General features: G+C 35.0%; 2 protein-coding genes across 2 annotated transcripts; one reads left to right on the top strand and one right to left on the bottom strand.

The window, feature by feature from the left end:
* The first annotated feature begins 871 nt into the window (after positions 1-871).
* On the top strand, positions 872-5636 carry LOC116767363 (uncharacterized protein YdcI). The gene is made up of 12 exons (XM_032657649.2): positions 872-1526; positions 1636-1789; positions 1924-2150; positions 2237-2479; positions 2591-2825; positions 3142-3260; positions 3472-3619; positions 3700-3783; positions 3853-3995; positions 4395-4607; positions 4694-4950; positions 5383-5636. The coding sequence occupies exons 1-12, from the start codon at positions 1159-1161 to the stop codon at positions 5565-5567; spliced, it is 2376 nt and encodes a 791-aa protein (XP_032513540.2). The 5' UTR covers positions 872-1158; the 3' UTR covers positions 5568-5636.
* LOC116767362 (uncharacterized) lies at positions 5626-20162 on the bottom strand. The gene is made up of 26 exons (XM_061527266.1): positions 20011-20162; positions 19696-19915; positions 19466-19620; positions 19270-19389; positions 18631-18907; positions 18271-18352; positions 17899-18079; positions 17714-17820; positions 17247-17379; positions 16836-16999; positions 16366-16533; positions 16198-16264; positions 15954-16124; positions 15686-15874; positions 15542-15618; positions 15157-15427; positions 14839-15078; positions 14381-14554; positions 13776-13919; positions 13583-13698; positions 13362-13481; positions 12918-13050; positions 6517-6654; positions 6203-6321; positions 6008-6130; positions 5626-5739 (listed from the first exon to the last, which is right to left on the bottom strand). The coding sequence occupies exons 1-26, from the start codon at positions 20152-20154 to the stop codon at positions 5640-5642; spliced, it is 3933 nt and encodes a 1310-aa protein (XP_061383250.1). The 5' UTR covers positions 20155-20162; the 3' UTR covers positions 5626-5639.
* Positions 20163-20468: the final 306 nt, after the last annotated feature.

Below are 20468 nucleotides of genomic sequence, written 5' to 3'. Positions count from 1 at the left end.
ACTTACAGAAAACATAATATGACGTCAGGTGATCAAAAATTATCCTCAACGATGTACGAAACACAGTTCAATTTAATTTGTAGGCAGGCAAGTTTTAAACTCAAACATTGTTTTAAAACGTTTTGAAACGGTTGATTTATTTTTATAGTTTTATCCGACTTACTGTGATTTAAGGCTTTTTAGATAAGATGTATGAGGCAGTAAATATAGAACTGTTACTATTTTAAAAAATTAGAAGCTTTGGAGCTAACTTTCAAAATGTCTGTATTTTTTTTTCAGGGAATTACAAAATGATTTTAGGAACTTCATACCTAGATTTTCTCTTAAGTAGCTAAACAATATCACGGTAAGGAATGATAATCTTTGCATCGTCAAAGTTCAAAAATTAATTATCAAGTACAAATGTGTGGTTGAGTTGAGATATTACTTTAAATTCTAATAACTTTCATTGATCGTGAACATCGTAATTGACATAAAAAAAAAGTTGAACAAAGATTATTCTCTTTATATCCTACATAATGAAATTCGAATCAATTGTTTAATTATTTTGCTTTTTTTTATTTATATCATATTACATAAAAATAAAAATATAATTGATAGAACTCACTTAGTTATATTATTAATTTTGTGATATTGTTGAAATATATTCTACGGATTACTATTCTATTAAGTGCTATAAGCTACCATAAATAATTGAAAGTAATATTATTTGTGGCATTCCACTCTGTTAAAACCTTCAAGCTTTCCTTGCCAATATCAGGTACATTAATTGAAGACTTTAAAAGAGCAGATGTTGCCATATTATAATTGACATATGGCAACGACAGTTAAATGTCAATTCTTTTCGAATTATATTGCCTTTATTGTTTTGATTTTTTGAATTCTTCTACTCGCCTTCAGACTTCATTAATTGTATTGCTATTATTGTAATCATTTATGATAGAATTAATTCGTGTATACTTAAAAAATCTTAGTACCGAGCGGAACTGTTCTACTGCTTTAATTAAAACTGTATAAGTCATAAACTTAAAGAATAATAATTATTATTTACTAATACTAGAAATGTTATACATTCATTATTTTCGTTTTTGGTGACTTGCATATCATATTTAGAAAAATATAATTTATATTAATCAATTAACAAAAGGAAATCTCAATATGGAAAAAGTTACTAGAAAACGAAAACTAGAAGATTCTAAAGATGTAACAAAACCAGTACAGAATAATAAGAAAAGTAAAGTCTCTTCTACGGCTAAAAAAGCTGCAGTAAAAAAAGTAAAGAGAACTGGTCAAAAAGAAGTGAAAGATGATAAATCTGAATCTATTGAAACATCTGAATGTAAAGAAAATATTATGCAAAGTGACCAGTATGATGTTATATTTGACCAAGCTAAAATGTTATCATGTTCTGAAAAAATATCTGTTAGTGTAGCTCAAAACTTTATTAATCTATTATCAGAAGGATGTACATTACCATTTATTGCAAGGTATAGGAAAGATGCCGTTGATCACCTTATGCCTGACAGGTAATTACCACACAAATAAGCTTGATTAAAAACAGAATTGCTGTTAACTTTTTACATATTTTTATTGTATAATGTCGAATATATTTCAATTTTCATATTCTATTTTAAGACTTCAAGAACTCTATGAAAGCTATCAACATGTAATACAACTTAAAAAAAAGGTTAAATCTGTGTTAGAAACTCTAAAGAAATCAAATAAATTGACCCCAGAGATTGAACAAAGCCTTTTAAGTGCGAGGAATTTATCAGAAGTTGATTTGGTGGTAAGAATATTTTATGCTAAATAACTTTGTATTTATAGGTTGCTATTATATTTATAGCGAAGCAGACATGCTCTGTGCATCTCATATTTAATAATTATTTCAGTATAAAACTATATTGTCTATCTGTCTTTTAGTATGGTCCTTTAAAATCACATTCCCAATCATTAGCTGAAAGAGCCAGAAGTTTGGGTCTTGAACCTCATGCATTGAACGCTCTTAATGGTGATTATGTCGACATCAAATCTCTTTGTGATGGAAGTGAAGAGTTGGCTAATTTTGAAAAAGTTGAAGCCCATGTGACTCATATTGTAGCCGATATTATATATAAAGATACAAGAGTGATTGAACAAATGAGGAATTTGTGAGTTTAATCTTAAACATTTATTCATACATTAAAGCTATGTAAAATTTCTTATAATTATATTATGATGGTTATATAACAAATAGGAAAGAAGAAACAAGGTTTACATTACAAAGCAGTAGAGCGAAATCCACAAAGACAAAACAGGAGACGGTTATGAAATATGACACCAAATCTGATCCCCAGACTTATAAATTGTATTTCGACTGGAAGTGTCCTATTCAATTTGTAAAATGCTATCAGACATTGGCTGTGAATAGGGGGGAAGATGAAAAGATACTTTCTGTGAAAGTTATTATTCCTGATTGGTTCTACAATAAACTTGAACGGTATATAACTATTTCTTAACATTTGCTTAGTTATTTAGCTTCCTCATTTAATATTATTGAAAATAATGTCTTCAAAAGCTTTAAAACACAGTTGATTAATATTTTGTATAGGTTCTGTCTCACTTTATGGAAAAGCAATTACTGGGTTCGTAAAGGTCTCGGTGATGCTTACAATCGTCTGATAAAACCCTGGCTCTCAAGGAAAGTCAGATCAGATTTGACAAGTTTGGCCGAAAAGGAAGCTGTTAAGACATTTAGCACAAATTTAGAGAAATATTTATTGACTGAACCCATAAAGAATAAAACTATAGCTGGATTGGACCCTGGTTTCAAAGCAGGATGCAAGGTAAAACATTTTACTTAAGAATGGAAATACTAGGAGATGCACCTTCGCATTTTTTTTGATGTAGGTTCCGTTTTCCGGCCCTATTTTTGAAATTGGTTGTTCAATCAAAAAATTTTTGATATAAATCACCCCAGATAATAGAGCTCTCGACAAAAACTTTGACTAAATCGGACATTCGGTTGCCGAGATCAACTCCGTGGATGGATGACGTGTGTCGCTTCAATCAATAAATCATTTTCCACTCAATTAACACCAACACACAACAAAATGCAATGCTAATTAGTTTGCTATGTTATATAACTGTATATATTTTTAGGTTGGTATAATAGATTCCACTGGAACTATGTTGGAAGCATGCAACATATACCCAAATTTTAATTGCAACAATAATGATCCAGCGGCCAGACAACTAAGTGGTCTCTTATCTAAACATAGGTAGTAATAATTACATATAGCAAACTGCATAACATTTGGAATATATATTTAGTATTTTATTATATAATAGTTATAAACTGTAATTAAAATTCATATTATGTACAGTTTATTAGCCACAAAATGGCACAGACTATCATAATTGGCTTGTTATTTCAGTTAGTTAATCTAATATAATATTTTAATGGTACAATTAGCGATCACTTAATTTCAGTGTAGATCTCATTGGTCTTGGTAATGGAACAGCTTGTAGAGAAACTGAATCCTGGTTAAAGAGACACAAAATATCAGAACACATTCCTGTCATCATAGTTCCGGAGCAAGGAGCTTCTATATATTCAATTAGTAAGGAAGCTCAGAAAGTATGAAATCAAATATAATATTGTATTATAATTGCAAGATTTATGTTGCATTAATTATTATTTTTATTTAATATTAACAGGAACATCCAAATATGGATCCAAATTTGATATCGGCTTTGTCATTAGCTAGAAGAGTGTTGGATCCTTTAGGGGAATTGATAAAGGTATTATAATATAAAACTATATCCTATTGCTGACATTGCAGGATTCAATAATTGGTGATATATTTTCAGGTGGAACCGAAGAATTTAGGTGTTGGTTTATACCAACATGATATTCCACCTAAATTGTTGGAATCAGCCTTAGATATGACGGTGGAGAAAGTTGTGAGTTTGGTTGGAGTTGATATCAATACTGCATCACAGGCCATGTTGAGGTATTGTAACATACATATCCAGTAACATAGACAATACGTAGTTTTTTTACTCGTATATTATGATTTTGGAAAGGGTTCAGATATATATTGTGAAAAAAAAAAATATGGCAGTGTCGTCAAGTCTGTTTCGTGATATAAAATTAAATAGAACCGTTTTGTTTTTCTTGCATAACATGTAGAGATGAATTTCTCTTAATATCTTATTCTAATGTCTAAATTACATTGGGTGGCTTTATCAAAATCCGCTCAGTAATTTTGATCGAAAGACCAATTAACATATCGTGTTCCTTACAAATTTTCGAAATTAAATTAACAGTAGGATTAGTTTATTGTCTAAATATACTGTTAAACATATATTTTCTTTGTTTTATAATGTTAAAAGTCTGTTTTTATTTTTAGGCGTATTGCTGGGTTAAATGACGGCCGTGCGAAAAAAATAATAGCGTATAGACAAGAAAATGAAAGGTTTAAAACTCGTGCTGAGTTATTAAAAGTTCCTGGTATAGGAAAAGTAACGTACCAACAATGTGCTGGGTTTTTGAAAGTTTTGGGAGGTCTAGAGCCGTTGGACACGACTATTATACATCCTGAGAGCTATTCCGTTGCTAAAACGTAAGAAAAAATATTATGTCAGATATTTAAATTTATTTATATTCATTAAGAAAAAAAAATGCGTCTATGGTTCCATCATTTTTCAGATTTGCAAAAAAAATCGGCGTAAACGTCAAAGATTTAACCGACGCCCGATTTCCTGAAGATGTAGAAAGGAAATCCAGAAGTATAGATATATCGGCTATGAGTAAAGAACTTGACACCGATATAAGTAATTTAGAGTTGATTATAAATGCGTTCAAACTGAAGGCGTATGAAGACAATGTGATTACGTTCTGTAGACCGGTGTACTCTATGGTAGTTCAAGGAAGCGATCAATTGGAGAAAGGAATGTCTTTGACAGGTTACCATGAATATACATATATATAATCCTATGGCTTTATTCGCTCTCCCATAAATATGTTATACAATATGTTATTCATTGACAATGACAAAGTATCCAACAATGAAAATATATTCTATATGTAATAACAGAATAGACAGTTTTAGTTAATGCTCTTAAATGGCAAAGTAGTATCTTTGTGTTTATTCTCGCCGAATCTATTGTGATATGTTTGACATTTTTATTATTACATTTTTGTAAATTGTTAGTTGTTATCCCAAAATTGTCAAGACATAAAACATGTGTAAAAGTAAAATAAGGATCGGCATATTTTGTGAGACTTGAATCTTAGATGACGTATATTTTTAATTTATTACAACCGATATACGACCTCACAAATATTATAACCTTTTTAGAATAATATATAGATCTATGAACAATGTTATTTTCTAGGTGTAGTCCGCAATGTGGTGCCGTTCGGTTGTTTCGTGGATTGCGGTGTTGGTGACAACGGACTCATACACACCAGCAACATGGCGAACGCTAACCTCAAACTGGGAGACAGGGTCGCCGTTACGGTCATATCAACACCGAGACCAAAGAAAATACAACTCAAACTAGACAGAATATTGGACTAGCTTTTGTACAAACTTTTATACGCTGTGATAGTTATAAGGTGTTATAATAAAACATTGCTTTTGTTAGTATTTTTATTCAGCTTCAAGTATATTAACGCCGTGCGTGGTGTTGAGATTGTAAATGTGGAAGACTGCCTTGTTGACGATCGCGTCGCATATACCAGATGAGACCCTAAGCGATTGACATAAGGTTTGGAATTAAAAAATAGTTTCGTTTTAAATAATTTTATGCTTAAAATTAAGGACGTTTCTTTGATTAATTTTTTTGTTGAATCTTTGCTTAGGACATAAATCTTTCTTTCTCTGTTCATTTTATGACCTTTATAGGATATATGAACTTTTATAACTGAACAATTATATAATCTATTTGTGATTCACAAAAATATGTATCGTCTAAGTCCTACTTTGAATGTTATAATTCAAAACACCCTGAAACTCACCGTCTACTCAACTTCGGTTTTGAATCGCTCTCAATAACTTTAACCAGTTGATCGTGCGTCGGTATATTCTCCTTTGAATAAAACTCAATGTGGGTTCTAAACATCTTGCTCTGTAAGGCGTCCCTGAAAGCGTATAGATGTTTTAGTTGGTAAGTATTTACGACGGGTGTTATCTAATGCGTTTTCTTTATGTACCACAACATGCCGTCTATAATTTTCACGACATCAGCCGCTGTGATGTTATTGCCAACGCTAACTTGCTGATTGCTGCTGTAACTGTTTAGATCTGATGAAAGCAAATCGTATGGCGGGGTCTGTGAAGCGATTTGTACATTAAATATTATGCAACAGTACCTATCGTATTTTAATAGGAGTAGCACTTGGCTATGAACGGGTACCTTAATTCTATTGAATTGTATATTTAAAGCTAATATCCTTATTCAAATAAAATATTTAGAATAAGTAGAATATCGTTATGATATACGATAATTAAGTATTAATATACATACCTGTTCCCACATTTTCCTCAGCGACATCCGGGGGAATCCATCACGTTGTCCTTTTGATGAAACCGATACCGTCATTGCCAAATACCAAGGCTGTGGTTTCTTGAGATCCAAAACGTATGGAGGACAGTCGTTGATTCCCTTACATATACAGATAATTTTTAGCTTATGTTTATTAAAATTGAGATTGATAAATCAATTTTGGTTCCTGTGGTGTCGATTGTAATCAATAAATTCCACCGTAAATATTTATTTCTATCTGCGTATTAGAATACATTTATATTCGCATGCGTACAATCGAGCACAATATTTTTAAAACACAAATAGCAGAGCATTTGCAGGAAAATCTTCACCATCAGATTATGAAGCTAAAGGCGCATTTTCATTGGTCGATAAGTCGGTAGTTAGCCCGATTGCGGGGAGTACCCGCATGCGAGCGTCAGTCGATAACTCCGTCGATACAAAGCATGCGGTGACTCGCCTCCGTTCAGTCATTTATTTGACGTCATCAATACTACGCGCATTATTTATATTATTAACGCTGTTTATATACTGTAGGAATATGAGAGGGTAGGAGAGAATCAATGTAGGAATATGAGAGGGTAGGAGAGACTCAAACGACATATAAGCAGTTGTCAGAGGACATCAGGGCTCTTTTTCGTTCGTAACGCGCGTTGGTGTGATAGTTCAGTCGTTAGTAGATTTTAGAAGTGTGTTTAAATCTTTCGATTGTGTTATATTCGGATTTCATTTAACGATTAGTTTAAATCAAGATAGTTGAAAGTTATTCATTTAGAATTGTTTTTATTTTTGTGTAAATTTAATAAATTAGCGGTGGAATTGTATCGAATGTTATTTTTTAAAAAGTCAATTCTTACCTTGTTTCTAAGATCAGAAGTGCGATACGTACCTTGAGAACCCCGTTTGGTAAGGCCTTGTTATTTCAATTTACCCACACATTATTTTTTTTTGTGTTTTATTAAATATTTCATTATAACTTTTTTTAGACACTGAGTTATTTTAAATATCGTGTTACGTTATTATCGAGAATATTAATTTGTGTTAATTACTTTGATTAAGCGGTGAGTAAGCTTTTATTGCGTTTGTTTGTTGATACGTTAATTTCTAGCGATCATACTTATTTAATTATTTTATTTTGTTACTAAAATGTCTGAACGTGAACGCAATTGTAGCCGCAGTGGTCTTGATAGTAATCCTCGTCGTGATCGTAGCTAGAGTCAGGGTAATAGTTCCCGTGAGCAATCCTTTGATGAGAATAACATGTTGAGACTTGATAGGGAGGCAATGATGTCTCGTCTTAAAACGTTAGAGGCGAAAACAAGGGCTTCGTCCATGCCGCACCGCGCGTCGGTGAATTCACACGACTATGAGGAATTGCGTTACAAAGGTTTGACGCCCGGTAGCGTTTGTAATAGGCAGTCATCACGACAGTTGCAGACACCAACGCGCGTCCGCGATATATCTCGCGTTTCCGATCGTCGTGTGCCCTATAGAATGCGTGAATTATCGTCGATAGGGCATCTGGTTTCTCCGACGCATGTGACTTGACGTGAAGCTACCATTCAGAATGTTATCATCATCAGGATCCGAGACCTCGCTCGATCACGACAAGTAGGCGACGCGGGTATACCGTTGGAATTAGTACAGGCGAGTGTTACCGATTGCATTGCTAGTGCCATCAGATCAATTAGTACGGCTGAAAAATCTCGGTATTGCTATATTTCGAACTTTGACCCAAATCTACACAACTTTGACGATTAGTGCATACAAGTTGATTGCGCGAAAGTTTTAAACAATTGGAATGATTTAGAATGCCTTTCGCGAATAGGAAATTGTAGGGGATGCGAAATCTTGGCTCAATGAATGGGTGTCTAGCTACCGTAGTTGGACCAGTTCTAAGAAAGAATTCAAACCTTTATGTCCTGAAGTATTAGATTTTGCTGGAATATTGTTTGAAGTTATGACTAAGAATTCCGATCACTATCCAACGTACGCGTAATATGTACGCCGGTCGATACTTTGCTTACGTATAGTGCAAGGACTCGGTGAGGAGCTTATTTCGGTTATAATTATTCGCAGTGTCACTGATCCAAATATTAGGGCTACGGCGACAAATGCTAAACTATTTCCGAATGATTTAGTCGAATTCTTTTCAATCTATGTTAAACCAAATATAATTAGTATTTCGAGACAACTATACTCGCGTTCGGAATTGTGAAACGTTACGACAGATAGACGATCTCTGGAGTTTTCACGTAAATGTAATCTGAGTGATATCAGGTGCTTTTTCTGTGGGCAGTTGGGGCAAAAAGAAGCTTTGTGTAGTAAGAGACCCAAAATCGAACGGTTATCAGGGAGTTTATTAAATAGTGAGGGCGTTATGTTATCTAGGCTCGAACCATGCACATATTTTATGAATGAATGGTGATGATTGTTCAGTCTGATGTTTCGATGACAATTGATACACCTCTGGTAGGTAACTATTTAGAGAGGGTTACTAAGAGGATAATTAATGAGTTCTCTCGGTACTTTATTACGGGAACTGCTACATCAACCGTAAACATAGGCAGCATGTCAATTAAACTTAAATCCAGCATTCCTGTGTATAATCGGTCATATCAACTCTCACACGCTGAAACGATCCGTGGTCGTGACATAATAACAGATTTGCTTGAAAAGCAAATAATAAAGGAATGCTCGTTTTTAGCTACCACTATTGAATACCTGGGTCGTACGATTAGTAAAGGTCAGGATAGGCCAAGTCGTCAGAAAGTGCGGGCCTTAATTGATTCAGCCGTACCAAAAAATATTACAAATAAGGCAATTTCTGGGGTTAGCTAGCTATTTTAGGCGGTATATAGCTGGGTTTGCCCAAAGGGTTCCTTGCATAGCGGCACTTACTAAAAAGGGAGTTAATTTTCATTGGGGAGCTGAACAACAAGCCGCTCGTGAGTACATTATAGATTGTCTTACAAGTGAGCCAGTACTCGCCATTTATGATCCTACGCTGCCAATAGAAATACTACACAGATGCGAGCTCGATGGGTTACGGAGTCGTCATGATGAGAGTGCATAAGGGAAATCGTAAACGAGTACTGTCTTATTGTAGTAGACTCACTCAGGGGCTGAGAGGAAGTAGCACTCGTACGAACTGAAGACGCTGGCAGTGATTAAGGCATTAGAGTATTTCAGGCATTATCTTGTGGTTGCACACTTCATCGTGGTTACTGACTGTAACGCGTTAAAACTTACCCAACGTAAGAAAGACTTGTTGCCAAGGGTGGCTCGGTGGTGGATATACCTCCAAGAATTCGATTCTAACCTGGAATATAGAAAAGGTTGTTTTTTGTCCCATGCAGATTATCTTAGCCGCAATCCGGTTAACTTATGTACCATTAAGAGACCGTTAAATTGGGCGCAAGTTGCTCAGGCTTCTGACGAGAAAACTCACTCTCTAAAACAAAAACTGGTGGATGGGCAGTTAAACCCCAGTCGTTATGACATCCTTTAAGTCAAGCTCTCACCTATTGGTGAAAATCATAATTTTTGTTGTTATATTCCAAAAGGCCATAGACTGTCTTATGTGTATTTTTCACGACGAAGATGATCATCAAGGGGTTAATAAAACTGTAGACTTGATAACAAAACACTTTTAGTTCCCAGGGTTGAGAACATTTGCAAAAAAAAAAATACATTTCCCATTGTTTGGAATGCCTTTCTCATAAAAAGGTAGCTCGTGCTCTTTCACGGCTCATTCATTCATGGGAGAAAACCAGACGTAGCATTTGAGGCAGTCCATATGGACACCTTGGGCCCCCTACCAGAAATTGACGGTCACCGTCATGTACTTATTATTATAGACGCGTTTTCAAAATTTTGTTTATTGTATCCCTTGTTCCGACAAGACACTGACGAACTAAAGCAACACTTCACTACCATGGTGTTTCTCTTTGGAACTCCAAAATTAATTGTCACTGATCGGGGACGCATGTTTCAAAGCACTGATTTCCTTAATTGGGTCAAGGACTTGGCCAGCTGTTTTGTTGAGGTTACAGCTGATCCTAAACATAACAAAACGCAAGACAACTCAATATTCTGCCTTAAACCTGCTAATAGGTACTGAAGCTGCCACACCGCTCATACGTAGTTTGATACGAGACGTTACTGTTGAAGGCTCAAGTGGTAATCGAGAAGTCCTTCGTCAGATGAATCGTCAGAGGGCATCTAAACTCCTTCGTGCCAACTAAGCTCGTCAAGATGCCTATGCTAACTAGAGACGTAAACCGGCTCACTCTTTTGAACTACATTCCTTAGTTTTTGTTAGCAAGGTGGCTCAGTCAACAAGGAAGCTGGACTCATGTATGCGGGGACCACACCGGGTTATGAAGACACCATCACACTGCCGATATGAGCTGCAGATGTTATTTGGCTCATACGGCAAATCGACTCGAGCAGCTGCGGAATATATGGTCCCGTGGAAGGGAGAATGGACTCCCGATGTGTGTTCTGCTTTCTTTGATGGTGAGGTATTTGCCTTATTCTGCCTGAAATTTTGACTAAAACTCCTTTTGAGATTTTATTGAAACTTAATCCCATTGTGTTTTTTATTTTAATTTTGTTTTGACACAAATCTCTAAATGTATTGGGGTTAAAGCGAGGAGACATGAGTTACTTGTTACGATGTGAGCGTTTGTCTTGGAGTGTATCGGACACGCTGTATTAGAGGTTAGATCTCTGGGTCTGGGATAGCTGTCTTGGAGTGCATCGGACAGGCTATGCCAGAAGTGGCGCTGTGCCTGGGACAACCGTTTGCCTTGGAGTGCATCGGGCCCGGTTGTCCTAGAAGTGGTGTTGTGTCTGGGATAACCGATTGCCTTGGAGTGCATCGGGCCGGTTATCCCGGAGGGGACGCTTAGGTTGGGATAATTGTTTATCTTGGAGTGCATCGGATACGTTATCCCGAGAATCTAGTCTCTTGGTTAGGAATTAATTTAGTATGTTCGGAAGCTTGACTTTGATAGTGAGTTGTCTATCGAGCTGTGGTTGTAAAAGATCATGAGTTTATTTATGGGATGTTGGTCGGCCAACATTGCCTGTATCAGATGGTATGTTTTGGAACATGTTTTTTTATAACCTTCACACACACACCAAGTCATGCCTCAAGCAATTCCTTGTGGGTCTCTGACGAGGTGTGAGGGGGCGATCTTCCGACAAGTCCCGCCCCAAGTGGTTGGTTATTGGGATGTTTTACAACCACTTTGTGTGGGCTATGTTTATTTAGCTCACTTTACATTGACGTTAACCATGATGTTACTGTTGAGTTAAATCAAAAATCGAAAAGATTTCTGCCGTTATATTTCTCAATTTCAGACGTAGACAATGAGGGAGAAGAGTTGTGTCATGACGCCAACATGCCTCCGGAGGTTGACCTGCCTGTGGAGGGGACTGAGCCGCAACCAAGCCCGTCTGAAATGTCAAGACATTCAAAACTGAATACGTCTAGTGCGAATGAAAAGAATTTCCTGCCCTTGGTGCTAATACTACGTTTTGGACGTCAAGAAAGTTAAACACAAAGGAGCCCGGGGACGTGCTCATGTCAGGAAAGGCCGTGTAGGAATATGAGAGGGTAGGAGAGACTCAAACGACATATAAGCAGTTGTCAGAGGACATCAGGGCTCTTTTTCGTTCGTAACGCGCGTTGGTGTGATAGTTTAGTCGTTAGTAGATTTTAGAAGTGTGTTTAAATCTTTCGATTGTGTTATATTCGGATTTCATTTAACGATTAGTTTAAATCAAGATAGTTGAAAGTTATTCATTTAGAATTGTTTTTATTTTTGTGTAAATTTAATAAATTAGCGGTGGAATTGTATCGAATGTTATTTTTTAAAAAGTCAATTCTTACCTTGTTTCTAAGAATACATATATTTATTAACAAAGCAATAATTGTTGATCCATGGCGAGTACGTCTGCTTATCTCAAAACCCACTGCCAAACTGTAGGTACCTAATTCTCTCGCACTTCAAATGCGGACTCTAACGACCAGTTATAATGGCTCCCCGCATGCGGGCCTTATCGCATGCGTTATCGAAATCACCCGCACCCCGTATGCGGGCTCTGACGACCAGTGAAAACGATAAACTCTTTGCGGGCCCTATGGCATGCGTTACAGAAATCTCCCGCACCCCGAATGCGGGCCTTATCGACCAATGAAAATGCGCCCTAAGGAAAGCTCAGGCGAGCGCCTTTTAATTTATTAACACTTGCTCCGTGGCTGACAATAATGCGACACGCGATAGGTGGAAGAAAAGATATGAAGCGATGTATGCAATAAATTTTTCAGCTCTTAAACAATAAAAATAAATATATAATTAAATACTACTAACGGGATGAATAGTCCCTTGCTCAGTGATTATAAATTCTTGAGCACACTTCTCCACCTTGTTTCTCCTCAACATTTGGTTCCTCTGATAGTTTCTTCGGACAGTTAGATCCAGAATCTCACACGTCACAGTGGTTCTGATTATAACGAAGAAGAAAATAATGAATCACGTTTTTCTGTCTACACTCAGCCATTTACTTTGTAATACTTTTCTAATCATTGTTAATGGAAAACGTGTTACAAAAATCATGGACATTTCAAAGTGAATTAACGATTAATTACACGACATTCGTCTAAGCCACTCTATACAAAACTTTTCATTTCCTTTGTAACTGATTCTTCCTAGTAACATAAAATATTAGTTATGGCAACATTAACACTTTCAAAGTTTGTTGTCCTAAAAAAGTCTAAATTTGTTATCTGTGTCACATATTATATTGAAGTTTACGTGAACGTTGCAGGTTCCTGTAACGTGTAGACCGTCATTGTGATCCACTCCGTGCTCTTTGGCTGAATGACACCCCACCATGGCGTCATGACTACGTTCACAATATTCGCCATTCTTTCCCTGTAAATAATCTTATAATCTCCTTTAACATTATTCTTATTTTTGTTAACATGATTTTTTCTTCATTTTAAGCATTTATTTATATGAACGATTACACTTACGGCAGCCAGATAAACCTTATAACATTCTCCGTGTCATTAACAACGGCTAATATATCCCTCAACAACGAATGGGTTGTCATTATTGGCAGCGTGATGTGTTCTTTTGATAAATAAACCTTAAATAGGTTTTACGTCATTGCATTTAACGCTGACTAAATTAACATGAGTTAAAACGTTGATTAATTTCACTTACAACGTTCTGTCTGTAAGCAGATCTTATAATTCTGTCAACATACACAGGTATATCAAGACGAGTCTCGAGACAATTGGGAAGACCCCCTTGACCTTTGATCAGAATTTTTACGATGTCGTATCCAAAGGAGCAATAGAATACAACCTGTAAAATGGTTCAGAGAAAATGATTAGACCTCGGACATAAGAAGTGAGCTTTTATAGAATATCAAACTAAATATTCAACAATAATTCAAACAAAAATAAAGCAATGGTAAAAAAATATAAGCACTATTGTGAATAAAGATATGGGCGCCGCTTTGTGTCGCTTGCGCCATATTTCGGAGACATTTTCGTATTGATTGTACCGTCGGAACATTTTCATAAACTGCTATATCGAGCTCCGAGCAACAAAAATTTAACATTACTTTTGATCTTCATATTGATCTTTGAGTTTTCTTATTGCCACGACAATATTTTGTAAAATATTTTATGATATTCAGATGGAGGGGGTGATAAAGAGAAGAGAGAGAGATTGTATAGTGCTCAATGAAGAAGATTTTGAATAAGCGTTAATGGTCATACATTAAGTATATATACCTAAGACATTTCTTCTATAAAACATACCTCGTAGTCAACCATTTCTTTGGGCATAAAGGCGAATGGTATCGCCAGTTTGTCCATCGGTGGCACTTCAGCGAAGTATTGAAGGCAACGGATAATTGTGGTGGATGCCACAGTGTTACCTCTCAACAGACGCCAAGTTGTAAAGACCTCGGTTGGATTGTAAAACCACATGATCTGGTTATAAATGTCGTTATCATTTTATAACTACCTTATCACACGGTCATTAGGGACATTTTCAGTACATATATATTAGTTCTTTTTTCTATTATTTTTTTTAAAACGAAAGTCACCTGTCTCAAAAATTGTTTTTGTTTGCCTATTTACAAATATTCCCCACTGAACGATTAATCAATAACCCATTGAGTACTGAATAGTAATCGATGAAGCAAAATGTTTGTTGCCTATGTATATCTTTAAAATCAAATCTTGAAATTCAGATTCAAAGAAAAATCTCTCACCCTTATAACTGGATCGAGATTATTAATAGGAACTCTGCCGCAATCCAACACTGTCAGATAATCGCTATCGTTGGTGGGCTTTCGCAGAGCAGTGAGGATGCCTTTTGAATTCATATGTGTATATATATGAAAAAATAAATTCAGAACCCTCCGATTGGTCATCGTCATAACAAAACAAAGCGTGTTACTTCCCTCATACGTAAATTTGAAACGAATGTTCAAAAGTATTGGCTTTTCCGGCTGAAATACAGTAATTCTTTTTTGGAAGGATAGTTAGAAAAGAAAATATACATTTACCACTATTTAAATAAATTGTACCGTAACAATTCCATTCAGTGGCGATATTTCAACCAGGGGTCTATGTATGCAGGTGTGACGCATCTCATAAGTCGATATGCCGACTTGAACCTCAACCATGTCACAGTCACATATTTTCTCTCGCCTCAAATTGAACGGCACGCTCACTGAATACACACATCCCAAAACAAAGATGATTTCCACATCCTGAGGTCTCGCACAGAGCTCCGGTGCGTAAATATTAACGTTCATCGGTCTATTTGGGCGACAATCCTCTAAAGCCTTATTCAATCTGTAATATCATTTATATTCAGCATAAACAGAAAAAGTTGGAGTCACTAGACCAACATATTTTGACCTTTCATATGATTTGTGATCTGACTTAAGTCATTAAAATAATACCCACTCTTCCACGTTAACCATATTCCAAACACAATGGTTGCTCAAAATCACCGGACATTTTACAGATATTGTACGTTTGACCTGCAGTTAATATTTATTTATTTATATTCGATGTATTCGTCAACGGTAAAAGTTCTCTAAATTATACCTTAATCGTCGGGTATATCCCATCATACCAAATAATACATATAGTTTTCTGTATGGGCTGTATTTCTTCTACCTCGTCAAATTCAGTTCTATATAAAACGGTGTATTTAATATCTACTTGTCTCGAACCGGCTCCGTCTGCGATCACGGTAAATTTCACTTCGCAATGGTTGGAAGGTTTGAGGCTGTTCTAATAACATGGAGAGTTGTTTCAATTATGATGAAACGCACCTTTCTCAATGTCAAATTGAAGTTTCAAGCGAACTTACAATATTCGAATCAATTTCAAACTTATCCCGGCTGTAGTCATCCCCCATGCCGTTAATAACACGGTACAGTTTAGATGTGAAATAACAAGAACCATAATTGTATAGAGTGACGCTAAAAGTGTTACTCTCCCCCACCACTACATCATGAAAATTGTACGACTTCGGTAAAACCTGAACGAATTTAACAGTACATAAAAAACGTGATGTCTTAAAACACATTTATTATCAAACGAATTCCAATCACCCTCAGATCTGGCAGTTCAGAGAAACCCATGATATGTATAAACATTTCCGTGGGCTCACCAACTGGTCTGTGAATTATTTCATTTTGTTAGTAGAAGTGTCAGAAAAAGTTCAAGCCCTTGACATTTATAGATAATAAATTGCGTATTATCTTGTACAATATACTCACTTCCCGTTAATTAAACATATACAGGAACACGTGATAGTTGTTTCGTAAACTTTATCAGGTTCTCTCGGGAAGAACCACCAGTGGTAGTGAAATATTTCCTTAGGAGGTAATACTATGGAACCGCAATTGTCCGCACCCAACCAGGAGGCATTCGAAAGAACTCTCATGCTGAACACGATTACCACAAAATTACAATAAATTAGAGGAATTTACTCTACTATATCTTTGCCAGCTAAGAACTATACATTACTGCTCTGTGACGTAGCTTCCAATGAATTGCAAAAAAAAACCAACCCACGTGCACACGTGTCAAACACTGAATTCTGTATTTTCTTAGTGATCTATGTATGAGTAATTATAACAACTATAATTACTAAATTTATTATGTAGCAGTAAAGCAATAAGTTAATGCCTACATTAAGTGGACCGTGGGTGGGATAACTAGTCTAAGTTTCAACAATTTTACAAACTGTATATCCATTCTGGTGAGGTTGTGAAGGTACGCGGTACAATAATTGGTGCACCCGGTGACGGTTGGCGGGAACTCGTACATGGCGTGAGCGTCAGGATTGTACCCGTGAGACATCATCTCAATGTGGCTGACTTCTGCATTACCTATGAAGCTTATACGAGCCTGGGAGAATTTCATACGAATGTATGTGCTACCATGAATATTTATATAAGATAAATGAGTAAATTAATTTACACTTAGACAATTTACACATACACTATATATACAAATATTCCTACTTAGAGAAATTTATAGGTATATTATAATTAAAATAAAGGCATTGCCTAAATAGTAAATACAACTTTCTATCGCCCATTTATTTTTGTAAATATTAATACATATTTAAATTAAAAAATATTTGTATACTTACTTTATGTATTTTGTTAATGATGAGATCCCAATTTTCACAATATTCTCCAAAGGACTTCGGTTCTAAAGCAACTGTTATTATTTGCCATCCACGCCCCGGTACAATTCCGCACATGGGCAAGGCCACAAAATTCCTGTCACATTAAGTTAATTATAATATTCTCCGACTTTCTATAGGCTTCAATAAGTATAGCTCTTGAACAACTTTAGTTCCTTTAAATGAAACTAGTATTTTTCGGATGAACTACGCGTGATTTATTTTGTAAAAAACTACATACTCCCGACGTTTCGGTTACTTTTTCAGTAACCATGATCACGGGCAGACGAGATGTGTCTCGTCTGCCCGTGTACTAATACTAATACTCGCGAAAATCTTAGATCTCATTAACTTTAGTTCCTTTTATTTACTTTCGTTAGAAAAGCTTATGGTCTAAATAAATATCTAAATAATGAATGTTAAAAACTAACGTTTTTTCAGGAGCCTCCAATTTATAGGTCAAAGGTATTCCGAGTTTATTTGATAGAAAAAAGTTTGCAAAGGTTGTTCTTGTTGGGACGGTTGGGGGCATAACAACCTAGAAAAACGTTATTTGATTTTGACTTTGACTTGCGCGTATTTCGCTATCAACTACAATTTTAAACATATTATGCACCTCTATGGGACAGTCCCATTCAGTATTCCACTCCGTACACGGCGGCCACGTGTTACCAATGCACGGAATTCTAACCCATTTATGCTTCATTTTAACATTTTGTAACTGTTCTTCATCGTATATTTTATATTGAAAATCACCACAAAGCAGATAACCGTAGGCTTCGTTCTCGATTTTTGGCCTGGTAAAAACTATAATGCTAAGACATTCTTAAGCAACAAGTCATTCAAATTGTTACACTGAATTTAACTGTTTCTTAGGACTCAAACTCAGGTCCTTACTGCAATCGGTGAATCATTTATAGAATGAGCATGAGACATTGAATATACTAATTAAACTTTAAAAACGTAAAATTATAAAACTTTTAATTACCTGAAACGTATCGTAAACAGTCTCGATTCATTTGATGGGATGATCGAAGCAATCGGATCGATCAAAAATACGTTGTCAGGGTCTGTGTTGTGAATGATTATTTGTTATGTGAACCAAGATCACTTAATTCAATAAGTCATTAAATAATTTAGTTTAGACTACTAAGGCTCATTGGAGACGACGCTTTTAACAACACTAGCATTAAATCGAGTATTTAACATTATATTAATTTTAATAATTTGATGTGAGACCAAATTCTAAATTTTCTTTAAAAATATAAATCTTAAAGTACAAAAGAAGGATTGTCCTACGTAATAAAACATTTCAAAATTAGAACTCACGCCTACATAAACCATTTACCTGGAATCCATTGTATGCAACCTTCTTCTGTTTCATGATTGGTAACACACAAGGTCTGTGATATATTTAAAGTAATGTCACTAACGCTTCCGCTTCCAAAATCAAGATATTTTTCAAAAACACTCGCCGACGGTATGTAACTCAAAAAGTTTAAACTGTTTTCCATTAAATGTACTGATCGGCTTTTACGTCTTTTTTCGAATACATGTTCCTGTATTCCGTATAGTGGGTTACCAGATAAAACAACTGAGGCTATTATATTTAAAAATAACGGCTCCTGGAATTAAGTTTCGATTAATCTTTTTTTTTCCTTAATTTTGACAATTATTTTCTTGACGTTCCTAATTAAGGGGATAAGGAATATTTATTCAAGACTCGTGTAAATCCTGGGGAAGCGATTTTAAAAATACCTTTGAACGTATAATTCGACGATTACTCGATTACCATTACATTTAAAGTTAAAATATCGATTTAAAATATTTAAACTCAAAATTCTACAAGACCGGATAAGGGTTCTTTTTAAGATAACTTGGACGAAATTTATTTTAATGGCAGCTAACATCATTTAATTAAGTTCTTTATTATAAGATAAAAAAAATATTGTAATATAATTAAAAACCATGTTAACGACCCCAATACCTGATTCAAGACCAAAAATACAAGTTCAGCTGTATACACTCCTAGAGCTGAACCTGTGAATATAATTGCAGTAGTAATAACTTCAAATGCACGAATAACACCGCAGTTACCAGTTGAAATCTGAGTAAAAAAGAAACATTATAATTATAATGATACTGAGTTACTGACAGTTTTTTTTTAAATTTCAAAACCATACTTGAAAAAATCCTTGCCCGCCTACAGGTAACAGCCATTGATAAGTTGCGTCGAGGGAGGATTTGTTTACGATTTTTATAAGTTCCTTTCTGTTTTCGGATACTCCTCTACATATCCTATATTCAAGTTTTCTTTTATTAATCGTCACTTCTGTACCTGAACCGAGACAAGTTATTTTACTAGATTTTATTGTATCTAATTAACAAACATCCTTTCAATACCTGTACTAACCATAACATTTGCCCTTGACAGTTAATCTATATACATTGCCAGCCGTATCATCTATGAGATAATGTTCAGTGTAAGATTGTCCTGGTACTTTAGGTTTGAAAATGATTCTAACCTCAACCGATTCAAGTGATTTTATTGGATCGGGGGGAACTGACAACTTAAATACTTGGTCTATGTTATTTAAAACATGAAGCAAAGACACCCTATAAGTTAAATTGTCCTAAAATGCACACAGTACATAAAAATTAATACAATATAATTATCTTCGATACTTAATAGATGGGTTGATAAAAATTACCACTCATTTTAACTTACATTTGTAACATTTTTAATTGTAATTATCCTTTCCGATACAGTGTCAGTAGGAATGGAATTGAAATCAACAATTTTAATATCAGAAATACTTTCTGACAAACAATTTTCCATTGTTTCAAAAAAATCTTCGACGCCAATTTCCATTTAATGTATGTTACTCATTTTTTTATACTTCATAACAAAATCCGTAAAAAGGTTTTCTTATAGTTATTATTACTTAAAAATAAAAAGTACTGGAGAAAGTGGTTGTATTTTTTTAAATTTATATATTAACAAATTAAATTGTAATATGCATTTAACCTGCGTATATTTTTATTGATATTTATGTGGTCAACAAAAAAAGAAATAGAAATGTGAGGGAGTTTAATCTATAAATATGCTTATTGAAAATGTACATTAATGTAGGTTCACTTAATCTAGTTTATAATTTATTGATAGTGATAAAACAAAAAAAAACA

The sequence above is a fragment of the Danaus plexippus genome, assembly GCF_018135715.1.
Source record: "Danaus plexippus chromosome 9 unlocalized genomic scaffold, MEX_DaPlex mxdp_24, whole genome shotgun sequence".
NCBI lineage: Eukaryota > Metazoa > Arthropoda > Insecta > Lepidoptera > Nymphalidae > Danaus > Danaus plexippus.
The sequence above is the reverse complement of the archived record's forward strand: the minus strand, read 5'-3'. Positions and strand labels throughout refer to the sequence as shown.